The following is a 27,980-nucleotide window of genomic DNA, read 5'->3' as shown; positions in this document are numbered from 1 at the left end:
CATAAATTTTCAGTTAATGCTAAGACAAGAAGTTGTGATTAATACAGATGACACTTGTCTAATTATCAGCTTTTATAGTTGCCTTTATGTTTGGGGAAAAACTAACTTGCATAGTTTGTATGAGGAAATATGTAGGTTCCGATCCTGGACTCTGGCAGAGTTGGGGGGAATTTTGTTTGAAAATAGATGAAAGATTGGAGCAGCAGTCTGTCTTGGTCAGTCTGTCCCGGATTTGAAGAAGACTAGTAATCATTTGGTGCCCCAATCTGAGATACCTTTAAAGGAGCCTGATTTTCAGAAAGTGCTGAACACCTGCCCTGTGCAAATCAGGTCCTATGAAGGTGTCTCAGATTTGACATCTAGAAATGGAGATAACCTAAGTCACCAGTCACTGCTGAAATTTTGGCCCCTTTGGGATGGATTGTGGCTGTGGAGTCAACCTACATTATGAGTACAATTTCTATTGTTAGTTACAGGCAAGAGATCGTGCAACGCTCTTCCATGGGTGATGCTATTAAGTATAGGTGGCCATGTTTGATTTTATGGTAAGATGGTGAGTCTAAACACTGAAGGGCGTAACTTAGTAATGTAACTGTGAGTATTGTCTAGGTAAAATAATAGTGCCATAAAAATATATTATCTAGTCTATTTTTCCCTTTCTCCTTGGTTCAGCGTTTAGACATTCCTAATTCAATGTTAAACCCAACACTCTCGAATACGTCTAGGGACTTAGTAAAATCCTTGTAAATGCATTCACAGGAAGAGACTAATGAAGTAGAAGTCAACTGAATCTCTTGTGTAATACTGAAACACGATGACATTGGTGCCTGTGGGATATGGAAATCATGACAGCAACTAACATGGTTGAGAAAGACATGAGTGGACAATGTGGCCCAGTTTCTGTAGACTACAGGTTTTCTGCATGAGCCTAGCAGTGCTGGCTGTTCTGGTGTTGGTACACAACTTCCATCAGTTTGAGGTGAGTCAAGCAGTTTTCTTTAACAGTGGAAGAGGTTGAGTAACAGTCTTCCTGTTTAGCTTATGCCGCCCGGGGAGAATTCTGTGGGACTGCATGCTGCAGAAAACGCCACTTCTCCCTGCAGAATTCCTGTGCTTCCCTGCAGAAAACAGCAGGTAAGCAAAGGGAAACTGTGTGGGGAACGGGAAACGATCATGGGTGCAGTTTTTTGGTAGGGATTGCCCCCCTAAACAGAAGCGAGCCATATCTCCGCTCCACTGACTTTGCAGCTGAATGCCGCCTCCTGGGTCCTAGTGCCAGTCGAGCTCCCGTTTTGTGTGCTGGGAGCCTTCCTGTTTTCTGTTAAACAGTGAGTGCTGGCTGTGGGGGTGGGGGAAATGAGGCAGTGGGGAAGGAAGGGGGGGTGGAATAGGGGAGGGGAATGTGGGAGTGAAAGGAGGAGCATGGGGCAGTGCGGGAGAGGGATGAGATGGGGAAGAAAACGGGATAGGGGAATCGTGGGGTGAAGCAGGAGCCCGGCATGTGGTGTCCCCTTGGCAGGAGCTGGGGTTTCCCCATTAACGCATCAAACCCTCACCCTGACAAGCCCTATCTGCCTACATCTGGACCCCCGATCAGCCCCCCTTCACCCAGACCCCCACCCCACTGAGGCCCAACCAGCTGCACCTGGACCCCCACCCCATCAAGCGCACTCACCCAGCACCCAGACCTCCCCACTGAGCCCCCGGCACCCAACCCCCCCGCTGAACCCCATCTCCTCACACCCAGACACCCCCCCCCGCTGAGCCCCAGCCACCTACACCTGGATCCCCTTAAGAGTCCCATTGCCCCTGCACCCGGAACTCCCAATGAGCCCCTGTGCATCCAGATCCCCCACTGAGCTGCCTGCACCCAGATTGCCCCACACTAAGCCCCTCCACACTTGGATCCTGCTGGGCTGAGCCTGCCCACCAACACCTGGTGTGCCTGGTGCAGAGGGTCAGGATCCTGGGGTGTTTCTGGGTGAGACCCAGCCCTTGCACTGTGTCAGGGTTGGCTGCAGCCTCGCTGTCGAGTCCCTGTACCAGGGGAGGTGGGGGTTTAGGGTGATCTCCCACTTCAGTGCAACCGGTGGCTTGTGCTCCCCACTGCTATGCTGGAGCCACATTTATTTATTGACCAATAAAATTTGTAGAATTTTAACATATTGTGCGCATAATTTTTATTTTTTTGGCACAGTATTTTTAAATTTTTGGTGCAGAATTCCCTGAGGAGTAGTAATATGTTTTGACTATGGCTTAACTGTAGTTGATATACAATTTCTCTTCCCCAAATCTGTGTTTGGACTAAATAAAAGAGGCAAACTATACTTTCAAACCACATTAACCTATAACACTTTAAATAACTGGTTTAATTAACATTATTTCGTTTAGTTTACAATACTACCTGAATTACCTTTATGTATCAACTTCCTGCTGTGGTGCTTTCCTATCTGCCAGCTCTTATTGTTTATCACTTTGCCACTAAGCTCTTCCTGTAGTATCCGTACTTCCGCTTTGACCTTCTGTGTAAATTGGTCCCCACTAAACGATAATGTGTCCATTTCCTGTTGCACTGCTCATTCTTCATGTGTTATATATAGGTCTTGTACATACATTTTCTCTGGCTTTACGTGTGCTAACGCTCTCTTATCAGAGTGTTGTCCACGTCTTTGTGTGTGTGTGTGTGACCGATGCCCCAAAAAGTCCTTGTGTAGCTCATACTAAAATCATATTACCAGTGAAAGTTTGTGTTTTGCTTTGTTCTTGTTTAAGGTAGCTCTTAGAGGTCAATGGGACAGTGGTTGGTCTACTCTTCTGTTTACATCCTAATCTCCTTTCATCCAGAATTGCTTCATAATAATGTTTATCAGTTATATCCAGCAAGTTCAGTCCATCTCATCCCCTCTTTCTCCCATCCTCCATTGTTCCATACACAGCTATCTAGATATATTAATTTCACAGAATAGAACTGCTACAACAAAGGGGTTTGTGTGTGTGTGTTAGGGATAGAAAGTATTAATCTCCCAGCAATTTGAAATTTAGGATTCTGGCGCCTAAGAGAAATGAAATTTTTATATTAAATAACTGTTAGCCAGGTATAATTGGAAATGCTTATTCAACTTGTATTCAATCTGTTGAATATGTAGTACTCTTCTCAAGAAGACTGAACAGCATCTTGCAATAAATGTTTGCTATATTTCTGAAGTTATATGTTCATTTTGTTTTACATCAGAATTTTTGTGTTGCAAACATTTTGTTGCTTGCCAGCTTGGTGAATGCTTTTGAGCATCAAATATTGGGACACATTTTGTTACATATGGGGAATAAAAACAGCATCATAAAAAGTTTTTAAAATATTCCAGCTTTGAAAGTCAGCACATATTAAGGCTGTCTCTGAGCAGACACATTTAAAGTTTCTGGCCATGGAGGCTGCACTGCCTTTCATAGTTAGATACTGTGCAGCCTATTCTTGACTCTCAAGAAGGCAGATGTCTTCCTGTTTTCATAGATATTTGGATGATTGCATTTGGCAACTTCCCCACAAACGGCTGCAAAAATCAAGAGCAAGCCTTTCGGCTTTCATTCTGTGGATTCCATTGTCTTCTACTAAGCACTGCATATTTGTGTGCAGTGACACACCTTTAAGAAGGGCTCTTAGAAATTAACACAGTTTCAGTTGATTGTGCTAAAGCCAAATCTTGTTGGGGAGATACACTAACAGCTGTTTCTAAATGCTGAATACATCTAATTCAAGTATTATCTTTAAATGGACAGTTAGTACCCAGTCTGACATTGAGTAGGACACCATAGGTTTCCTTTGCTGATCTTCGCAACTAGTTCTGTTATCTACCAAATAGGAATTTGACATCATAACTGATTTTTACAACATAGTGGGTTAGGCAGACTGTCTCGGGAGCGTCAAGTACCTTTCCTATGGCATTTGCTCGTAGTGAAAACTGGTGATCCGTCTTTGTTTCTTCTTTTCGTTTCCTGTTGCTATCTCTTACCGATTTTTCATTTACAGTAGGATATTGGGCTATTCTTGTCTCTGGCAACACATTTAATTTTTTATTACTTGTCCTAGAAATATATGCTCTGACTCTTATTTTTGGGGATTCAAATTCACAAATACATTTTGGGGGGAGGTATGTTCTCATATATATACCACATTGTATAAATCCCACATTCCCCAGCCAAGTTATATGTTGCTATTAAATCACTCCAATGTCAGATACATTCAAAAGGTTCTGATTCTGTTATTGTCCTTGACTTCTCTAAATGCATCTGCTGCAACATTGTTTCTTTTTGGGGGGCATAGCCCTACAGTCAGTTTAGCACAGGTTTATATGTTGATATTCTTCAAAGGAATAATGCTCTCAGAAAAGATCTGGTTTGAGAGAGCTTTTAGAGAATCAGAGGTAGTCAGAATGCAGTTTATTCTGGAAGTCTCCTTTCCTACTGATTACTGTTTAAAATGTGGATGCAGATGCAAACCACTTATTGTTTAATAGTCTAGTGCTAAGAAATGTCACTTCTCTTTGAACTCTTTCAGCTAGCTTTTTAGCTTCAGTTAAGACCTCGAGCTGCCCATTAAGTGTTTTGATAGACTAAGGCTGAGCTGCTCCCATATTGAGATCCATATTGGTTAAGTGCTGCATTATAGTAACAGATGTGGTGTGGTTCTTGAAGATAAAACAGAATGAAAGAATATTCTTAACTGTCTTCTGTGGAGCATTAGGTTGTTGCATCAAAGAGGTGACTTGTTTATAGAAAGCAAACAAATATTTTCATACCAAATGTTACGTGGACCAACAGAGCCACTTCAGGATTGGTTAGGAATGTCCTTGGGTGCCCCACTATGTGTGGATATCTCCCAATTTTCTGTGTGTGTATGACAGAGGTGGGTAAGGCCTGTGGGACTGTCCTGCCTGGCCCCTGAACTCCCGGCCCCTCCACCGCAGTCTCAGCTTGCCGCGCGGGCAGCACACCTTGCACCCACCCACCTCCCAGGCTTTCAGGGGGCAGTCAGGGAACAGGGAGTGGTTGGATGGGGCAGAGATTTGGGGAGGGCATCGGGGGGGTCCCAGGAGAGGGCGGTGAGGGGACAAGGAGCAGGGCGGGTTGGATGGGTCAGGGGTTCTGAGGGGGGCAGTTGGGGTGGAGGGGGGGCGGGAAGTGGGAGGGGATGGATAGGGGGCTGGAGCCAGGCTGTTTTGGGAGGCACAGCTTTCCCTACCCAGCCCTCCATACCGTTTCGCAACCCTGATGTGGCCCTCGAGCCAAAAAGTTTGCCCACCCCTGTTTTATGAGAACACCTTTTGTAATGCCTTCCTGTTATATATTGCTTTCCTCAATGACCATCTGTGCTTCTCCGTCATTTGATCTGTTAGACCAGGTGTTGTATCTGTATGAATTAGATTGTGAAAGTTTTGACACAGGGATTCTGCAATATGTTCTCGATTAAGTCAAGTTCACCTGGGCATTCTATATAAATTAGAAACAAACCTTCCTAAGCTTGTTGAAAAAGATTTTTATGGAGAATAGGGAGTGGGGGGCAGAATGCTTCTGCAGGGATGAGAGACGACTGATTCCTTTTGGTAAACCTGATTCATTGGTATGTGGAGTGAGACAGAGCTGAAAACATAACAAGATAACTACATTAACATTCCTTTTTCATAGCTGGTGCAAATGCCAGGGAAAGAGAATGGCTATCCCCACTCAGCTAATGGTTGTTTTAGGGACATCTAATGCTGCTACTTTGTGGTGTGGTGAGGAGAGGAAAAAATAAGCATTTGAGTCTTCAGTGTGGTCAGTTCAGGTTGCCTGCCTTTGAAGAGCTTTTGCAGCAGAGGAGGAAAATTTTCCCTGGGGATACTGATATACTCTTGAGTTTCTTTGAAAGAAGTGTCCAACAAACCTGAAGTCTAAAAGTAGTGACTTAAAACCCGTGAGGTAAGGCATCCAGGACACTGCACACTAGAGGCTTATGGTGGTCCTTGGTGAACAAGGATAACATGCCTTTCTTCTGTGTTCAGAATTCTCAGCTTTAAAGCATAGTGCACTGATTGTTACCTCAGGCTGACTAATGCCAGCATGTGTCTGCAAAACTTAACAAATACCTTATGTAGTATTGTTGGCATACAGGAGGCTCAGTTGGCTGTACAGACGGTGCTTGTGTGCTGCAGCTCTTCTTTGTTACAATAGAAATGTCACCTGAATAGTCACACAGCCACCTTAGCAGATAAGCAAGAGTGTAGGCAGGGCTGAAAGCCCCATGTGTAGATCAGGTCACAGTGTTTCTGGTTGGGATTTCTCTCTAGGGATGCTAAAATGACACTGTGCAATGAGGCCATACGTAAGCTTAAGGAGTTCTGCTGTCATTCCAGTGATTCAGAGCTGAAATCCCTTTGAAAAATCCAAAATAGCTTCCTCAGCCCTATAAGCAGAATGTTTGGTGTGGAATCAGGTTTTCTATTTCATGGAGAGAGATATTAAAACAGAGTTTTGTCTTGCCCATTTGGAGATAAATGTGTACTTGGCCTAACTACTTCCAGTGATCTGGAGAATCAAAGCCAGAATCTTTACCATACTGCTGGGGCCATTGTACCATTTGGGTTAAATATTGCACCAAGCTATTAATATGATTCTGTCCAAAAGTGTTTTACTTTTCAATAAGTGCGCATATCCTTTGGCAACAATTTCTTGTGCAGACTTTTTGGTTTTGTTTGTGCATAGGGAAATAATCATCCAATAGGACTAACGTAGTGAAGCAAGTATTTCTTTATGTAACACCTAATAATGTGGTAGCTGCTTTAGGTATGTGCAAATCCCTGCCCTGGATGTGCCAAGTGAAACATAAAGCATGATTAAACATAACAATTACTGAAAGGATGAGAATAAAGTACAAAGATTCTGTTGTCTGGGTCTATAATATTGCAGTGCAGAGTCTTAAACAGTGCTGCTACTTATTTTCCTGCTCCTAGCTTTTAACATTTATCACTGTTCAGGGCAGCTGTGTCCATATTCCCCCTTTCTGCTTCAGCAAAGGCACCCGCTCCCAGGCTTCTACACCCCATCCATCACCTCTCTTGGGCAGAGAAATGTCTCTTCCCCTTCGAGACCTGGATTTTTCCAGGCTACGCTATTCCTTGCCTACACTGTGAATTACCCAGCAAGTGAGACTGCCTCAGCAGTCCTGCTCTGCCTTCTTCTCAGAGACAGTTATTGCTCACAGTTATGTTACCACACAGCTCTTTCTAAGCAAGCAAATTTATATTAAGGTAAAAGCGCTACAGAGAAAACCTATTAAAACAATGGAAGAACCTACCTTCATGCTAATAAGCTTACCGGAGATCACTCCCAACTTCAATAAGAGCTGTAGTGCAGGATCAGTCCTTCAAACAATGAACTCCTAAGAGACTTAAACCTAATTCAGTGAGGTTAGTCCAGGAAGTTGCCTTATCTGTCATTACAAATTAGGCAAGTCTTTGTGATGTTGTGAAGGTCAATAGTATAACTGGGTTAAGAAAAATATTAGATACGTTCATGGAGGATAAGTCTATCATTGGTTATTAGCCCGAATAGTCAGGGATGCAACCCCATGCTCCAGGTGTCCCTAAACCTCTGACTGCCAGAAGCTGGGACTAGACAACGGGATGGATCACTCAATATTGCCCTGTTCTGAAGCATCTGGCATTGGCTACTGTCAAAAGACCGGATACTGGGCTACATAGACCATTGGTTTGACCCAGTGGGCCATTCGTGTGTTCTTAGGTCAAGCCGACGGTTCCCAAACATCCAAGACAGCCAACCAGCTCTAGAAAGTTTGTTTTTTCTATAGGGTGTTAGCTTTTTAGTATTGTCTTCAACATTTAGAAAAACTTATTTACATAGCATCAGCCATGTGCTGTGATGTCAGAAATGACTTGTTCCTGTCTAAGCCGGCAGTGAGTAAGCACAAGCTACAAAGGATATGATACTATAAAAATAAGATGACTAAGCTATTGGGTTGGGCATGCTTTGTTCCATATAGTATCTTCTATATTTTTATGGGGATAAAAATCTCTTGAAGGAAGGAGTTTACTCTTCTCCACACTTGTTCAGAATTGGTCTCTACCATTTGGACACCTTTTCCCCCCCCATTGCGATTTGTTGCTTTTAATGTTGTTGTGACGAATGCTGGTTTGCAACAATGAGACATCCAGATATGTTAAGACGTGCTAAGAATTATAACTGAAACAGGATTATGGGCATTAGAACAGAGCTGAAGTTTCATCTGCTTGGAAGCATACTGAAATTTTAAAAGGATCTTTTTCAAACTTTTCTATTCCGCCCTGTATTGGGTGCTTACCTGGATAGTCAACTACAGGTTTTCATTTGTACATGAGAGGGTTACTCCCACACTGTAATTCCTCCCCACCAACCCTTCCTCAGAGGCTCCACAGGAGGTCAGCTAATCCGTCCTCCAAGTAGCATATGTCTCAGCTTTTGATGCAGCTTTGGGTCATTTATTCATGGAAACTGCGAAGCAACTTTGTTGCCTTCACAGTGCTGTCATTGTTGGCCAGTTTTTGGAGAGTTTAGCACCTGAAATTAAACATGAGGGCAATCCAGAAAGTCATTAACTTTTTAAAACTGTCTCCCAGACCACTGACAATAGGACATAGAACATTTCACCTCTGTGTTTCCTGTTTGAATCCATCTTTGGTCAGTGGAAGCCAAAAGCCATTGCTATCCGATGGCTTTCTGATTGTGTGGGTGAAAATTGATCTCAGTCCAACTGTTAGTGGAAAGTGGCCACATCACAAAAGATGTCCCATCTGACACTAACTCGCTTTGCGCTGCTTGGTACATTTATTGGTAAACATGGCAGAGACCAGACACTGAAAGGGCATGGTGTCTTCTGACTTTGAAAAGTGTACCCTCCAAGATAGTACTGTGGCATGCTAGTGGGGCAGTGTGAGGAAGCTTGCAATGCCTGTTGTGTGGATAAGTATAGGACTTCCCAGGGCTGCACACCGCCAGCACTACATTGAGACTAAAAAAAAAACCCTCTGCTATAGACTTAAAGTGTATTCCATGCATTCTTATTCTTAAAAATATCTAGTACCCAGAAGCACATAAGCACCTCTAAGAGCATAAAGACACAATCCCTGCTTGGGAATAGTTGAAAATTTAAATGATGATAGTGTGGGGAGACATATTGGGAATGGATGAATAAAGATACAAAATAATGTCCTGTGCTACCATGTCATGTAGAGGATTGAGTTACATTAGAACTTCACTAATTCTCATCAATTACTGGGAAATCCACTGTATTTCTGAATCTTGTGAATTATTGGGCAAGCAAACAAAAATCTTTGGTTTGTTTTAATAAAAAAACCTTTCTATTGTATCTTATCTCTTTTTGGATACTGTAGATCTATTTTTTTGAAACTTTATAAAGTATCAGAAGGGTAGCCGTGTTAGTCTGTATCCACAAAAACAACGAGGAGTCTGGTGGCACTTTAAAGACTAACAGATTTATTTGGGCATAAGCTTTTGTGGGTAAAAAATCCACTTCTTCAGATACTTTGTAAAGTTGATGAGGCATTAGTAAGTAAGGTAAAGAGCTCTCACATTAAGCCTTCACCAAGAAGTAAGAAGGGTTTCCCTATTTTGTGTATCAATTAGCGAGGTTCTGTCACATACAGGAAAATATCTCAACCCTGACTTGATGCATGTTTGAACTGAGGTCTGAAGCTGGAGGGTGTACTTGGCAAGTAGAAGCCATCATGAATTCTCTGGTGTCTTACTGTTTTTCCTAAAACTTATTTTTGGGAATACTTTCAGTTTGCTGAAATTCCAGCAACTTCCTTGGCCCTGGTCTACACTGGCGTAGCTGAAGTCGGAGTATCTTAGGTCGACTTACCTGGCCGTGAGGATGGCAGCAAGTCCACCACTACCGCTCCCCCATCGACTCCGCTTCCGCCTCTCACAAGCTGGAGTTCCGGAGTCAATGGGGAGCGTGTTCGGGAATTGATTTATCGCATCTAGATGAGACACGATAAATCGATCCCCAATAGATGGATCACTACCTGCTGATGGAACACTTGATCTCTGCTACTTTCTCCCCTACAATGTTGTGTTTACTGATTTAGAGCTTTAGCAGCATGTGAAATCATAGTCTGTCCTGATCAATGCTTTCTGGGGCTTGTCACTCACTATTCTATTTGTGTAACCACTAACCAGTTCATGTGTTCAGTCATGTCTTTCAATCATTTTTTGAATTTCTGTAACTTCTTTTAATTCTTGACTTTAAACAAGGAGATGCATGTTTACACAAGGATGATGAAAAGTAATGTGGGGTGACTAGACAAATACAGCATGATCGCCAAAGGCAGTGGGCAGTCTAAAAAGCATGCAATGTGCAGGATCAGTTTTGTCTCTGGAGTAATGTAACCAACTTCCCTTGCTTCATGTTGGTGATAAATTTGGCCTGTTGTGCCTTAGTTTTAAAATAAAACGTTAGATAACCTTTATTTCTTAGGCAAAGGAAGCCTTATAATGATTACCTTACTGATACTTTGCTGCATGGATGTTCAAAATGTAACCATAAAATCTTTGGGCCTGATTTTCAGAGCCTTTGTGCAAATGAAAAATCAGGCACCTAGTTTCTCAGAAATCCTAAGGTGAATATAATCATCTTCTGTGTTCCTGTGAAACTAAGATATTTAATCACCACCTACACGATCCAAAACAAAGCACAGTTTTTATGGTTTTATATCCTGACAAAACACTTGTAATGTTAATAGCCTATTTTCTAATAGTCCTCTTCCTTTGCAGCACTTGGATCACAACACGGTCTCGGGGTTAAATTGGATAATAGAGACCAGTGACCAGCAGTCTTCATCGCCAACAACTAAAACTACCCGAAGGCACTACTGTGATTATGAACATCAAACTTTGTCCAAAAGAGAACAAGCTGAGGAGGAATCCTTATTTGCTGCTATACAGTGGCCAAACCCCCCTTTAGGTAAAATCCCATTTATAAGAAGCACTGATCCTGCCCACAGCAGTTTTGTGATTTTGAATTCCCATGTGCGTTTCAAGGTGGGAGATCAGTTAGAGGTGCTTGTCCACATGAAGGATTTTCAAGGCAAACCAAAACAGTATGGTGGAGACTACATACAGGCAAGAATTCACTCTCCGCTACTGAAAGCTGGAGCAACGGGAAGGGTTGTAGATGATCAGAATGGGTTTTACAAAGTCTTTTTCACTCTACTTTGGCCAGGGGATGTCAGAGTCTCTGTGTCTCTGGTCCACCCCAGTGAAGGGATACAAGTCCTGCAGCGCTTACGGGAAGAAAGGCCAGACAGAGTCTTCTTTAAAAGCTTATTCAGGTCTGGTAGTACTTCAGAAACCACTGTATGCAATGTGTGTTTGCCTGGAGAGCTTCCTGTCTGTAACTTCACAGACCTCTTCACTGGTGAGCCATGGTTCTGCTACAAGCCAAGAAAACTGTCCTGTGCCAGCAGAATCAACCATGCCAAGGGAGGATATCAAAAGGGCCTTCTGACACCTTCTGAGAGTCTCTTTTTCCAAACGTATGTATGTTCCTAAATATATGCATAACCACACACTTTTTTTTTTTAATGGCCCTTAAGTTATATCTGTGTCTTTATGTTGACAAGATCAAGCAACAAGTTAGTTGTAATGTTGATGAAAGGTGCTGGACTGACATTTCTGGAGATCAAAATCTTCTCTTTATTTGCAGAAACAGATACTGCTTAAGTAGTAGCAGCGAAAGTTTTCCTCATGCTGCTCAGCCTGCATGCTTCAGTCTTAAACTGAAGAAACTAGGAGAGAGGTAGTGGAGTCTCCGTGCCCTGAAGTCAGTACTAGGCTTGTCTGCTGACACTGATGAGTGTTACTGCCACTGTGATGGTGGTTGGGTTTGTTTGTTTGTTTGTTTTTTGTTTTGTTTTGTTGTTGGTCCATTTATTTCAGTCATAATTTCAGTTTATGTTCATAACTCTTAATATGCATTTGTACATACATTACATAAGAATATTGATGATCAGTGTTGTTAGTGTTCATATACCTCACAAGGCATATTTTGTACAAAAAATATTTCAGTAGTGTGTGAATGCAAGGGTGATTTCAGTCACAGTAATTTTTTCTTAGAAAATCAGCATGTTGTTGCTAAATTGATTGCCTACTGTGCTCTTCACTCCTTCTCAATCACCATGGCCTGAAATGACAGAAAATGGGTGCATGATAGCCTTCAATTATGAATTATTCCTATAGTAGAACTGGAGGTTACTGTGTAGCATCTATGGCTCTGCCTTCCCAATACAAGAATGTGTGGGTCTCAGCCAGGAAAAGCCCATCATGGCTTAAGGACTCCATGGAATCTATGAGGTAGCTCCCCTAGTGACTTGTACAGACTTCTGATTGCTAGAAGTAATGTACCCTGCTGGCTTTGTGCAAGTAAAAATGGGTTTATAAAGTAAAATCTAATATCCTAGGACTACCAAAATGTTAAATCTTTGGCTAAGTGGGATTAAGAGAGTTGTCTCAAGGAGATTAATACGTACTGATTGGAGCTTTAGAAAGTAGGCTGCGTCTTAGAAATAAAAAATGTATCCCACATGCAGTGTGTACACACAAGTAAGGAGAAACTGATGCTAAAAATGAACTTGAAATATCCAGCATTGCTTTATTACATTTATATTTTTCTTACTGTTCTTCAAGTGATGTGAATATCAAAGTGCCAGTACTTCCCAGTGGCCCTGATTCAGTGACTGTGGAACCCTTAGGATTTACAGGTAAAGTGTGTTTTTAAATATCGTTGTTTTGTAAATCACAGTGAAATCAATAGAAAGGGAAACAGGCATGATTAAATAATACTGGAGACTTTGTTTTCCCAGCTATTTGGCAAAAATATTTTTTTAAATTTATGCATTGAATACAATTAGATGGTAAAGCTCTTTTTAAAAAAACTATTTATTTAGGAAGTATTAACAGGTTTACAAATCCTTGCCATGTAAATAGAAACTAAACAACTTACAACTGTGAGCTTTTGTTTAACGAGGCGTCGTCTAGGAATGGAGTCATCAGTTGATCGTACACTCTTCTGTCACAAAAAGAAAAGGAGTACTTGTGGCACCTTACAGACTAACAAATTTATTTGAGCATAAGCTTTCGTGTCACAAACTCTCTCTTATTAGGATTTGTTACTCCTGGGGGAATTCTGCACCACTGCGCATGTGCATATTTAATGCGCTGCGCATATTTTAATCCCCATCCATTCCTCCTCCTCCCCCCCACCAATAGCTTCTGCCAGAAAGTTGCTGCAGTTCCACCTTTTGCCCACCAGAGGGTGCTATGGCACGAGAACAGAGTAGCCACTGTCCTGCCAGCTAGGGAAAAGAGAGAGCCTGCAGTGCCTTCTTCACAGCACCTGTCAGGCCAGGTCAGGAGATAGGGGATATGGAGACAGACAGCGTGGAGCTGCTGGGGGTCACAGACGGGCTCATAAGGTCTAGTGGGGGAGGACAGACTGGGGCACCTCCTGTGGGGCGGAAGCCCCAAGATCTCCCTTCCTGCAGGCAGAAGCTCCTCCAAACAGGCTGGTGGGCAGAGAATGGGGAAGGGGGGGCGGAGGGCTCTGAGAGCTGCACTCTAACTGTAAAAGAGCTGCATGTGGCTCACAAGCCGCGGTTTGGCCACCCCTGTTATATGTTCACTGCACAGCTCCCATTAACTTCAGTTGCAAATACTCAGACTCAGGGTCTCAAGCTGGGCATTAGAAAATGAGGAACACACAGTTAGTGACCACTTGTGAAAAATTTGGTTTAGGTGATATGATGAGCATCAAATTGGACCTCTGTGGCAAAGGCAGGGTTAGAAGCCTCCAGGGCAGTATAAAACTGACTCAATCATGAGACCATCCTTCTCTTCCTGCAATTCCTTGCTTCATTCGCTATGCATCTTCCAACTTCTGCAATGAATGAAGGAATTGTCACGCTGTCCACAGTGGCTCACGACTGTGAGTGCCAACCTCAGGGCAGACTGTCAAGAAGCAGGGCAAAACCCCCAGTCTGGTTGTATGTTCTATAATTAGATGTCTCCAACCCATTAACAAGTATGAACTCCTCAAGCAGTATAACAACAGGTTTCAGAGTAGCAGCCGTTTTAGTCTATATTCGCAAAAAGAAAAGGAGTACTTGTGGCACCTTAGAGACCAACAAATTTATTTGAGCATAACCTTTTGTGAGCTACAGCTCACTTCATCGGATGCATTCAGTGGAAAATACAGTGGGGAGATTTATATACATAGAGAACATGAAACAATGGGTGTTACCATACACACTGTAACAAGAGAGTGATCACTTAAGGTGAGACATTACCAGCAGGAGAGCGGGGAGGGGTGGGGGGGGACGAGACGGGACACCTTTTGTAGAGATAATCAAGGTGGGCCATTTCCAGCAGTTGACAAGAATGTCAGAGGAACAGTAGGGGGTGAAGAGAGGGGGAATAAACATGGGGAAATAGTTTTACTTTGTGTAATGACCCATCCACTTCCAGTCTCTATTCAAGCCTAAGTTAATTGTATCCAGTTTGCAAATTAATTCCAATTCAGCAGACTCTCGTTGGAGTCTGTTTTTGAAGTTTTTTTGTTGAAGAATTGCAACCTTTAGGTCTGTAATCGAGTGACCAAAGAGATTGAAGTGTTCTCCGACTGGTTTTTGAATGTTATAATTCTTGACGTCTGATTTGTGTCCATTTATTCTTTTACGTAGAGACTGTCCGGTTTGACCAATGTACATGGCAGAGGGGCATTGCTGGCACATGATGGCCTATATCTCATTGGTAGATGTGCAGGTGAACGAGCCTCTGATAGTGTGGCTCGTGATTAGGCCCTGTGATGGTGTCCCCTGAATAGATATGTGGGCACAGTTGGCAACGGGCTTTGTTGCAAGGATAGGTTCCTGGGTTAGTGGTTCTGTTGTGTGGTGTGTGGTTGCTGGTGAGTATTTGCTTCAGGTTGGGGGGCTGTCTGTACGCAAGGACTAGCCTGTCTCCCAAGATCTGTGAGAGTGATGGGTCGTCCTTCAGGATAGGTTGTAGATCCTTGATGATGCGTTGGAGAGGTTTTAGTTGGGGGCTGAAGGTGATGGCTAGTGGCTTTCTGTTATATTCTTTGTTGGGCCTGTCCTGTAATAGGTGACTACTGGGTACTCTTCTGGCTCTGTCAATCTGTTTCTTCACTTCAGCAGGTGGGTACTGTAGTTGTAAGAACTCTTGATGGAGATCTTGTAGGTGTTTGTCTCTGTCTGAGGGGTTGAAGCAAATGCGGTTGTATCATAGAGCTTGGCTGTAGACAATGGATCGTGTGGTGTTGTCTGGATGAAAGCTGGAGGCAAGTAGGTAGGAATAGCAGTCAGTAGGTTTCCGGTATCGGGTGGTGTTTATGTGACCATCGCTTATTAGCACGGTAGTGTCCAGGAAGTGGATCTCTTGTGTGGACTGGTCCAGGCTGAGGTTGATGGTGGGATGGAAATTGTTGAAATCACAGTGGAATTCCTCAAGGGCTTCTTTTCCATGGGTCCAGATGATGAAGAAGTCATCAATGTAGCGCAAGTAGAGTAGGGGCATTAGGGGACGAGAGCTGAGGAAGCGTTGTTCTAAGTCAGCCATAAAAGTGTTGGCATACTGTGGGGCCATGCGGATACCCATAGCAGTGCCGCTGATTTGAGGGTATACATTGTCCCCAAATGTGAAATAGTTATGGGTGAGGACAGTGTCACAAAGTTCAGCCACCAACTAAAACCTCTCCAATGCATCATCCAACCTATCCTGAAGGACGACCCATCACTCTCACAGATCTTGGGAGACAGGCCAGTACTTGCTTACAGACAGCCCCCCAACCTGAAGCAAATACTCACCGGCAACCACACACCACAAAACAAAACCACTAACCCAGGAACCTATCCTTGCAACAAAGCCCGTTGCCAACTGTGCCCACATACCTATTCAGGGGACACCATCATAGGGCCTAATCACATCAGCCACACTATCAGAGGCTCATTCACCTGCACATCTACCAATGAGATATAGGCCATCATGTGCCAGCAATGCCCCTCTGCCATGTACATTGGTCAAACTGGACAGTCTCTATATAAAAGAATGAATGGACACAAATCAGACGTCAAGAATTATAACATTCAAAAACCAGTCGGAGAACACTTCAATCTCTTTGGTCACTCGATTACAGACCTAAAGGTTGCAATTCTTCAACAAAAAAACTTCAAAAACAGACTCCAACGAGAGTCTGCTGAATTGGAATTAATTTGCAAACTGGATACAATTAACTTAGGCTTGAATAGAGACTGGGAGTGGATGGATCATTACACAAAGTAAAACTATTTCCCCATGTTTATTCTCCCCCCCTCCACCCCTCAGACGTTCTTGTCAACTGCTGGAAATGGCCCACCTTGATTGTCACTACGAAAGGTTCCCCCTCTCCCCTCCCTGCTCTCCTGCTGGTAATTTCACACCTTAAGTGATCACTCTCGTTACCGTCTGTATGGTAAAAACCATTGTTTCATGTTCTCTATGTATATAAATCTCCCCACTGTATTTTCCACTGAATGCATCTGATGAAGTGAGCTGTAGCTCACGAAAGCTTATACTCAAATAAATTGGTTAGTCTCTAAGGTGCCACAAGTACTCCTTTTCTTAAAGCAGTATAACAGTCCTACCATGGTTTCAGAGTAGCAGCCGTTTTAGTCTGTATTTGCAAAAAGAACAGGAGTACTTGTGGCACCTTAGAGACTAACCAATTTATTTGAGCATAAGTTTTCGTGAGCTACAGCTCACTTCATCGGATGCATTCAGTGGAAAATACATTGGGGAGATTTATATACATAGAGAACATAAAACAATGCGTGTTACCGTACACACTGTAACCAGAACGATCACTTAGGTGAGACCGTCTATCTTGGCACACAGGCAAGCTGGAATTTTGTGATTGATGGTTGCTTACACCAAAAATCAAATCAGTAATCTGGTTACTCCTAGCCCTGGTCTACACTAGGACTTTAGGTCGAATTTAGCAGCGTTAAATCGATGTAAACCTGCACCCGTCCACACAATGAAGCCCTTTATTTCGACTTAAAGGGCTCTTAAAATCTATTTCCTTACTCCACCTCTGACAAGTGGATTAGCGCTTAAATCGACCTTGCCGGCTCGAATTTGGGGTACTGTGGACACAATTCGATGGTATTGGCCTCTGGGAGCTATCCCAGAGTGCTCCATTGTGACCGCTCTGGACAGCACTCTCAACTCAGATGCACTGGCCAGGTAGACAGGAAAAGAACCGCGAACTTTTTAAATCTCATTTCCTGTTTGGCCAGCGTGGCAAGCTGCAGGTGACCATGCAGAGCTCATCAGCACAGGTGACCATGATGGAGTCCCAGAATCGCAAAAGAGCTCCAGCATGGACCGAACGGGAGGTACGGGATCTGATCACTGTTTGGGGAGAGGAATCCGTGCTATCAGAACTCGGTTCCAGTTTTCGAAATGCCAAAACCTTTGTCAAAATCTCCCAGGGCATGAAGGACAGAGGCCATAACAGGGACCCGAAGCAGTGCCGCGTGAAACTGAAGGAGCTGAGGCAAGCCTACCAGAAAACCAGAGAGGCGAACAGCCGCTCCGGGTCAGAGCCCCAAACATGCCGCTTCTATGATGAGCTGCATGCCATTTTAGGGGGTTCAGCCACCACTACCCCAGCCGTGTTGTTTGACTCCTTCAATGGAGACGGAGGCAATACGGAAGCAGGTTTTGGGACGAAGAAGATGATGAGGAGGAGGAGGTTGTAGATAGCTCACAGCAAGCAAGCGGAGAAACCGGTTTTCCCGACAGCCAGGAACTGTTTCTCACCCTAGACCTGGAGCCAGTACCCCCCGAACCCACCCAAGGCTGCCTCCTGGACCCAGCAGGCGGAGAAGGGACCTCTGGTGAGTGTACCTTTTAAAATGCTATACATGGTTTAAAAGCAAGCATGTGAAAGGATTACTTTGCCCTGGCATTCGCGGTTCTCCTAGATGTAGTCCTAAAGCCTTTGCAAAAGGTTTCTGGGGAGGGCAGCCTTATTGCGTCCTTCATGGTAGGACACTTTACCACTCCAGGCCAGTAACACGTACTCGGGAATCATTGTACAACAAAGCATTACAGTGTATGTTTGCTGGCATTCAAACAACATCCGTTCTTTATCTCTCTGTGTTATCCTCAGGAGAGTGAGATATAATTCATGGTCACCTGGTTGAAATAGAGTGCTTTTCTTCAGGGGACACTCAGAGGAGCCCATTCCTGCTGGGCTGTTTTCCTGTGGCTAAACAGAAATGTTCCCCGCTGTTAGCCACAGGGACGGGGGAAGGTTGAGGGGGTAGCCACGCGGTGCGGGGAGGCAAAATGCGACCTTGTAACGAAAGCACATGTGCTATGTATGTAATGTTAACAGCAAGGTTTACCCTGAAAGACTGTAGCCACTATTTTATAAAATGCATCTTTTTAAATACCGCTGTTCCTTTTTTTTCTCCAACAGCTGCATGTGTTTCAATGATCACAGGATCTTCTCCTTCCCAGAGGCTAGTGAAGCTTAGAAAGAAAAAAAAAAACACACTCGCGATGAGATGTTCTCCGAGCTCATGCTGTCCTCCCACACTGACAGAGCACAGACGAATGCGTGGAGGCAAATAATGTCAGAGTGCAGGAAAGCACAAAATGACCGGGAGGAGAGGTGGCGGGCTGAAGAGAGGGCTGAAGCTCAAATGTGGCGGCAGCGTGATGAGAGGAGGCAGGATTCAATGCTGAGGCTGCTGGAGGACCAAACCAGTATGCTCCAGTGTATGGTTGAGCTGCAGCAAAGGCAGCTGGAGCACAGACTGCTACTGCAGCCCCTCTGTAACCTACCGCCCTCCTCCCCAAGTTCCATAGCCTCCACACCCAGACGCCCAAGAACGTGGTAGGGGAGCCTCCGGCCAACCAGCCTCTCCACCACAGAGGATTGCCCCAAAAAAAGAAGGCTGTCATTCAATAAATTTTGAAGTTGTAAACTTTTAAAGTGCTGTGCTTAAAGTGCTTTGTGGCATTTTCCTTCCCTCCTCCACCACCCCTCCTGGGCTACCTTGGTAGTCATCCCCCTATTTGTGTGATGAATGAATAAAGAATGCATGAATGTGAAGCAACAATGACTTTATTGCCTCTGCAAGCGGTGATTGAAGGGAGGAGGGGAGGGTGGTTAGCTTACAGGGAAGTAGAGTGAACCAAGGGGCGGGGGGTTTCATCAAGGAGAAACAAAGAGAACTTTCACACCGTAGCCTGGCCAGTCATGAAACTGGTTTTCAAAGCTTCTCTGATGCGTACCGTGCCCTCCTGTGCTCTTCTAACCGCCCTGGTGTCTGGCTGTGCGTAACCAGCAGCCAGGCGATTTGCCTCAACCTCCCACCCCGCCATAAACGTCTCCCCCTTACTCTCACAGATATTGTGGAGCACACAGCAAGCAGTAATAACAGTGGGAATATTGGTTTCGCTGAGGTCTAAGCGAGTCAGTAAACTGCGCCAGCGCGCCTTTAAACGTCCAAATGCACATTCTACCACCATTCTGCACTTGCTCAGCCTGTAGTTGAACAGCTCCTGACTACTGTCCAGGCTGCCTGTGTACGGCTTCATGAGCCATGGCATTAAGGGGTAGGCTGGGTCCCCAAGGATACATATAGGCATTTCAACATCCCCAACAGTTATTTTCTGGTCTGGGAATAAAGTCCCTTCCTGCAGCTTTTGAAACAGACCAGAGTTCCTGAAGATGCGAGCGTCATGTACCTTTCCCGGCCATCCCACGTTGATGTTGGTGAAACGTCCCTTGTGATCCACCAGAGCTTGCAGCACTATCGAAAAGTACCCCTTGCGGTTTATGTACTCGGCGGCTTGGTGCTCCGGTGCCAAGATAGGGATATGGGTTCCGTCTATGGCCCCACCACAGTTAGGGAATCCCATTGCAGCAAAGCCATCCACTATGACCTGCACATTTCCCAGGGTCACTACCCTTGATATCAGCAGATCTTTGGTTGCGTGGGCTACTTGCATCACAGCAGCCCCCACAGTAGATTTGCCCACTCCAAATTGATTCCCAACTGACCGGTAGCTGTCTGGCATTGCAAGCTTCCACAGGGCTATCGCCACTCGCTTCTCAACTGTGAGGGCTGCTCTCATCTTGGTATTCATGCGCCTCAGGGCAGAGGAAAGCAAGTCACAAAGTTCCATGAAAGTGCCCTTACGCATGCGAAAGTTTCGCAGCCACTGGGAATCGTCCCAGACCTGCAACACTATGCGGTCCCACCAGTCTGTGCTTGTTTCCCGAGCCCAGAATCGGCATTCCACAGCATGAACCTGCCCCATTAGCACCATGATGCATGCATTGGCAGGGCCCATGCTTTCAGAGAAATCTGTGTCCATGTCCTGATCACTCACGTGACCGCACTGACGTCGCCTCCTCGCCCGGTATCGCTTTGCCAGGTTCTGGTGCTGCATATACTGCTGGATAATGCGTGTGGTGTTTAATGTGCTCCTAATTGCCCAAGTGAGCTGAGCGGCCTCCATGCTTGCCTTGGTATGGCGTCCGCACAGAAAAAAGGCGCGGAACGATTGTCTGCCGTTGCTCTGACGGAGGGAGGGGCGACTGAGGACACGGCTTACAGGGTTGGCTTCAGGGAGCTAAAATCAACAAAGGGGGTGTCTTTACATCAAGGAGTATTTCAGGTAGGACTTCATGGAGGGTTCCAATAAGAAATGGTGCACCTAAGTTATTGTTCTTATTGGAACAAGGAGGTTAGCCTGGCCTCTGATTGATACATGGCTAGATTTACCTCGCTGCACCTTCTCTGTGAGTGACTGCAGTGTGACCTAGAGGAATGAGTCCCCTAGACAGGGGAGGAGGCAAATGAGTACAAAACAAATCTGGTCTATTTCTTGTTTTGATCCACTCCATCTATCTTTTACATCTTTGGCTGGCCTCAGACGGTGCAGAAGGACTGCATGCCATCCACATCTCATGGCTGCTCGGCAGAAGATGGTACAGTACGACTGCTAGCCATCCTCATCTCTTGCCTGCCCGGCAGAAGATGGTACAGTACAACTGCTAGCAATCCGTATCGCCTGCCTGCTCACCATAAGATGGTTCAATAGGACTGACTGCAGGACTAAAGAGAATGACCTGGTTAAGTCACTCTAAATTAAGTCCCTGCGCCCATGTCTGTCCAGGCGCTCCCCGCCGACGTGGCCAGGAGCACCTCGGACATGACGATGACGGCTACCAGTCGTACTGTACCGTCTGCTGCCACAAGGAAAGGGGTTGCTGCTACTGTGTAGCAAAGCCGTACCGCGTCTGCCAGCACCCAGGAGACATACAGTGACGGTTACCTGAGCGGGCTCCATGCTTGCCGTGGTATGGCGTCTGCACAGGTAACTCAGGAAAAAAGGCGCGAAACGATTGTCTGCCCTTGCTTTCACGGAGGGAGGGAGGGAACGGGGGCCTGACGATATGTACCCAGAACTACCCGTGACAATGTTTTAGCCCCATCAGGCATTGGGATCTCAACCCAGAATTCCAATGGGCAGCGGAGACTGCGGGAACTGTGGGATAGCTATCCACAGTGCAACGCTCCGGAAGTCGACTCTAGCCTCGGTACTGTGGAAGCACTCCACCGAGTTAATGCACTTAATGCACTTAGAGCATTTTCTGTGGGGACACACACACTTGAATATATAAAACCGATTTCTAAAAAACCGACTTCTATAAATTCGACCTTATTCCATAGTGTAGACATACCCCTAGTCCCAAAGGACCAGTCGTTTACCCAAGCTCATCTGTATTTAGATTTTAAGCCAAGGACAACACTTGTAGCCACCCCTGTAATAAACTCACCAAAGGCTTATTACTAGGGAAAAGCATATAAGAGTTATTTACAAGATTAAAGCACATAAATTTACGCACACAAATGACTTAATCTTAGATTTCAAAAGATAATAGAAACTTCTCTCATAAGCAAACTCTGTGTCCTTTTGGGCTAACCCAAGCTAAACACTTGGGGACTCCTTGCTTAAGCTTAGAAATCCTCACCCCTCAGAATTCAAGCAGCTTAGGAATAACAATTTCTCCTTAATAGGCATTTTTATTTCCTTCCTCTAGCATTCAAGCTGTGATGGGATGTGGGCTTGTTGCATGTACCCTCTTCAGGGGTGTGGGGAAGCAAGCTGCAAAGTCGTTTGTCCACAATGTTTGGCTGATGTCTGTAGACCATCTTTTGTCAGGGAGAAGATAACTCCTCTTGTGGTGAACTAGAATTTCAAATTTGGTAATGCTCCTCCTCCGACTAATTTTACAGTCTTAGGCTATGTCTACACTATGCAGCTTTTAGTGACAGGACTGTGCTGCTAGCCATGCCGCTAAATGACGTGCAATGTAGCTACTATTTGTCGGCAGGAGAGAGCTCTCCTGCCGACGACAAAATGCCATCCCCAACAAGCGGCAGCAGCTTTGTCGGCAGGAGAGCACTCTTGCTGACAAAGTGCTGTTCACACCAGCACTTTTCATGAGTAACACTTTTGTTGTTTGGGGGGGGGTGTTTTTTAGCACACCTGAACAACAAAAGTTTTGCCGACTAAGTTTCGGTGTAGACAAAGCCTTAGCAAACATTTTTATAGTTCTAGAGCCAACATTTCAATGTTACTTTATAACATGCAGATATTACAATTAATTGCAATACATGCAGCATCCCACACTCTCACACAGGTAAACCAGATTGGTTTCCACCTATATGTTTGTCAGTATTCAGTGACACCTAGGGGCCTAGATATGAGATGGATCCTATAGACAACATCTTCCTTCACTACACAATCTTGATTCATCTGGAAGTATAGTTCATCTTGTGTGCGGACTGAGGCAGGGGTCCTGTGGAAAGAATACTATGTGATCATGTAATTAAAGACTGCAACATAATGCATGCATACATGAGGGCTGAATTAACATTGCCCTTGCAACTTTAAGGTCGCATGGGCAACTTTACCTTTGGTATTTCCTAACTTTTGAGTGCTTGACTTTGCAACTTAAATGTTGTTTTAACAGTTTTTATATGTAACTTCCTAGTTTTTTGGAAAAAACAAACTGAAAAAACAGTACTATCATGTGGCATAATATTGACACCCACATGGGTCCTCAAGGGTTGGAACCTTCTGTCCACTGCAGAAGTGACCTCTGCCACTTAAGCTAATGGAGTAACTGACAGCAATATTAGGTTGTCATCCTTTATATGGGCCAGCCATGAAGGTGCTTTGAGGTGAAAGGCAATTGGAATGAATTTGTGATCCAATCTGAGACCTCATATACTCTCAAATTTGGTGTGGCTGGCCAGTAATCTGGGCCTGCTCCTTAGCTGTGTCCCTGCCAGCCACTAGAGGGGGATGAGAGAGAGAGACTTTGCCCAGTGGGTTTCACAGGTGTTTGCTAACAGCGGAGAAATGGTGAGACAAGGGAATCTTTTGTTCTATTCCACTCTGGAGGGAAGTGTGCTGTAATGGGCACAGACCTTTCTGCCCTTGTTTTCCGCCCCCTCCAACCTTGACCCTGTTTGCTCCTGTTCCCTTCAGTCTCTCCTTGCCCCAGTCCCAGGCTCCTTGCCCAGCCAGTTCCAATCTGTCGCTCCTTGCCCATCCTAGCAGCTCCTTGTCCCAGTCTCCCCGTCATCTTTGTTTTTGAGTTAGCATGGAGAAGGAAGCAGCCTAACTGGGAGCCAGCAGGTGGACCTCTGAGACCACAGGAGAGACAGGTTCCTGCCCTCGGTTCTGATGCTTGGTACCACAGCAATCCCCAACAGCTGGGAGGAGCAATTGCAGCTCCATCCCTGGAGCCCCGGGATGGGGCATGCTCAGCGAGGAATGGTATCTTGGGAGAATTTAGCTGCCAAACTCAAACAAGTCTCTACTGCACATGTGCGAATTTGAGATTTTTCAAAGGCTTATAACTTGGCCAATTTTGGTCTGATGATTTTTCATGGCACATCCCTGACAAAGATAACCTCCCCTCATCCAGATTTCAGTTCCTTTCTCTAAGGCGTGGAGATTCTAGAGCTTATCAACTAAATGATTGTAAGATTTTTTTTTTTTTAAACCTGGGGGAAACTATTCTTCTTGGTCTCAGAAATAGCTGAACCATTTTTGCTGAAACATTAAAAAAAAAAAAATCCAGCCTCAGGCAAACAGCTTGCATGGAACGTTTCACTCTGAACCATTAAAGGAGGGCAAAGTTACAAGAAATTTACAATGGGGCCTTTTAACGTGAAGTATGCTTAAGTAACCTTAACTGTTGGTGAAGCTGGTAGAGATGTCTGTAACTGTCTTTTGTTGTAGAAGGAGGAAAAAATGTGTTAGATTGGGGTGTTTAATCAGTTTGTTTTGTCATGCTGCTTTGCGTTAGGATAAGGGTTGATGCTTTTGCTTGGTTGGATATACTTCCATGAAAATTATCGAGATTATTTTTATAATTGTGTATTAATTTGGAATCATTTTCTTCTTCCAGAATCAGCAAATCTGGACAGATCTCAAGGCCCAGATATTTTCCCTTTGGGTTACTATTACCAAGACGAGTGGAGGCCAAGAACACATTGGATCCGTCATTTTAACAAGACAGCTGATATAAGCAAATGCTTACAAGGAAAAGTAGTCCACTTGTTTGGAGATTCTACAATAAGACAGTGGTTTGAATATCTGACCACGTTTGTTCCAGGTTGGTTATTTTCTTGATTTGTGCCGATTGCTTTCAAAAAGTCTTTACGTCTCTCACTCCATAGTGATTTTATATCCTAATATCAAAATAATGGAAGAAATAAAGAGGGATGGAGGGCAAATGGATTTTCAATAAATAGTCATTGACAGGATGAGTCATCCAAATTCCTTAGTAAAGATTGGAAATATATGGGACCAAATCCCAGTGAACAAATATATATGCAATACACCAGAGGTGGAGAAACTATGACCTGCGGGCCAGATGTGCCTGCCCAGCCCCGGAGCTTCTGGCCCAGGAGGCTAGCCCCCGGCCCCTCCCCCGCTGTCATGCAGAGCAGCGCAGCAGCGTGTCTGGCTCCGGCCGGGCGGTGCAACAGCCAGATATGTTGCTTTGAGTGGCATGGTAAGGGGGCCAGGGGTTTGAATAAGGGGCAGGAGGTACCGGGGGGGCAGTCAAGGGATGGGGTGGTTGGATGGGGCGGAGGTTGGGGGGGGCGGTCAGGGGACGGAGAACAGGGGGTGGTTGGATGGGGAAGAGGTTCTGGGGGGAGGCAGTCAGGGGACAGGGAGCGGGAAGGGTTAGATGGGGTGGTTAGGGGTGGGGGTCCCAGGAGGGGGCGGTCAAGGGACAAGGAGCAGGGGTGGTTGCATGGGTCGGGGGTTTTGAGCGGGGCAGGCAGGGGGCGGGAAGTGGGAGGGGGCAGATAGGGGCGGGGCCAGGCTGTTTGGGGATGTGGCCCTCGGGCCAAAAAGTTTGCCTACTCCTGCAATACACCCTCAAAACCGGCACCATGGAGTGTGTTCTGCTTACATCTATCAAGACCATTTCTATTACTTTGAGATAAGCGAGCATGTTAATATACAACCACCAGGGGGCATGATGTAGCTTCTATAAGACATGGTAGCAATTGCAATGTCCCAGTAATGTAACTTTTTCAATTATTGTGGGTCAGTGTTGGACTCTTCCTTCTTTCATTTCACTCAGAATTTTGACCTTCCTTATTAGATGGCATAATTTAACAGCCAGTAATTGAATTAACCATCATAACTGCATAAAGGAATCAATTTTATGTAGATAAAGGGTGGAAATCATTTTAATACAGTTGACGTAGCTCCTGAAGTGATAATTAAATTAAATGGAGGTTAAAAGTTGGCAGAGAAGGCTTTCTGCTGGCACTTTATACGGCAGGGTATTTATGATGGAAAGAATCTGCTCAGAAAATCCCTTTATTTGTAAGGTGGTGGGGGAAAAACAATTTATCTGAAGTCAATCAAAGATATAGCTTTTCATTGATAGCATTTCAGCTTTAGAGAGATGCCAATCTTAGTGGGTATATGTTTCGGTGCTCAGGTCACAAAACATCGGAGTTCAGAAAGTGTACCAGGTGCTTATTCATCTGTGTTTTTTAACTGCATTTAGTATTCTATTCAAACACTCTTTTCTAGCACCAGAACTTTCATACTGTCCAAATTATTTATGGATAGTAAAAGATGGCAAGTGAGGAAACCTTTCTTCTTCTTGTGTTTCAGATCTAGTGGAATTTAACCTTGGGAGTCCTAAAAACGTAGGTCCTTTCCTGTCCGTGGACCTGAAGCACAATGTCCTGCTGAAGTTCCGCTGTCATGGGCCACCCATTCGCTTTACCACTGTCTTCAGTAGCGAGCTACGCTACATTGCCAATGAGCTGAATGGCATTGTAGGCGGAAGAAACACCGTGATAGCCATCACCGTATGGTCCCACTTCAGCACCTTCCCTGTGGAGGTGTACATCCGGAGACTGAGGAACATTCGCAGGTCCATAATTCAGCTGCTCGATCGCAGCCCCAAAACTCTAGTGGTCATCAGAACAGCCAATGTTCAGGAGCTTGGCCCAGAAGTGAGTCTCTTCAACAGTGACTGGTATTCCTTTCAGCTTGACACAGTCATGAGGAAGATGTTCTCAGGGATTGCTGTGTTCTTTGTGGATGCCTGGGAGATGTCTCTGGCCCATTACTTGCCACACAACTTGCACCCACAGGACATCATTGTTAAGAATCAGATAGACGCATTCCTGTCTTTCGTTTGTCCTTCAGAAACGTAGCACAATTGGTGGAGAAGGAGCCCCGTGAGATAGATAGATAGATAATGTTTTGCTGCAGCATAACCAAGTCATTCTCTGTCAGAGCTATAAAATGAAGCTACATGCAAACTGTATGGTTCCTGTTCCCATATGTGATCTCAGTTGCTTGGCCATGAAGACAGATGACTGTGAGGAGGAATGGACTAATTCTGACCACTTTTATATCTTCCTGTAGGGATGGTTCCTCTTAACCTTGTAATTTGTCTCAGATTACTAGGGTGCTCCTTAAATCAAAACTACAAGACTCACTACAGAAGTACTTAAATTATAAGCTTTATTAATTGTCTGTCTGCACCGCATGATTATTCATACAGCACTGATTCAGTTCCCAAAGTCCTTTCTTACTATCCAGAGTACTGTGTGAAACCTGGGAAGGATTGTTTGGGAACAGCGTTTTCTTTGGTTGTTCCAAGGTTGTATTGGGTATTTGGAACAACCAAAGACGTTTCATATTGTGCTTCTTTGATTGAAGTAATCTGGGGATACCTCTTCCAAAGTCCTAATCAGGAATCTAAAGGGGATGTCTTAAAACCACTAGATCAGTCCAGGAAGCACAACCTAAAAAGCCTGCAGAATTATCAGAATATTTATTGGATGTGTCGGCACTGATGTTAATCAACCAGCATGTTAATCAATCATCCACAATGTTTACAGAATGGCTTCTAAATAATACAAATAGCCAGCACCAGTTGTAGGTAGTTTCTTCTTCAGCAGCAACAACAAATTTGCAATAACTCATTGGAATGTTTCCTTACATTTACAGTTCATAGATCATAGAATCATAGAATATCAGGGTTGGAAGGGACCTCAGGAGGTCATCTAGTCCAACCCCCTGCTCAGAGCAGGACCGATCCACAATTTTTGCCCCAGATTCCTAAATGGCCCCCTCAAGGATTGAACTCACAACCCTGAGTTTAGCAGGCCAATGCTCAAACCAGTGAGCTAAATGTTTTCTCCTGTCATGTGCTCACTCTGTTTTAGTACTTCACTGCTGCTTATGGGACCCGGCTTCTGTTTATATTAAGGAATATATTT

General features: G+C 44.6%; 1 protein-coding gene across 1 annotated transcript; it reads left to right on the top strand.

The window, feature by feature from the left end:
- Positions 1-763: 763 nt before the first annotated feature.
- NXPE3 (neurexophilin and PC-esterase domain family member 3) lies at positions 764-27,231 on the top strand. Its single transcript, XM_084617744.1, is given in 7 exon segments — positions 764-851; positions 854-867; positions 869-979; positions 10,825-11,585; positions 12,736-12,809; positions 24,620-24,826; positions 26,356-27,231. Coding segments are annotated over 7 exon segments (1,755 nt in total). The 5' UTR covers positions 764-814; the 3' UTR covers positions 26,907-27,231.
- Positions 27,232-27,980: the final 749 nt, after the last annotated feature.

The sequence above is a fragment of the Lepidochelys olivacea genome (genome assembly GCF_965140295.1).
Source record: "Lepidochelys olivacea isolate rLepOli2 genome assembly, chromosome: 1".
NCBI lineage: Eukaryota > Metazoa > Chordata > Testudines > Cheloniidae > Lepidochelys > Lepidochelys olivacea.
This window is presented reverse-complemented; position numbering and strand designations above follow the sequence as displayed.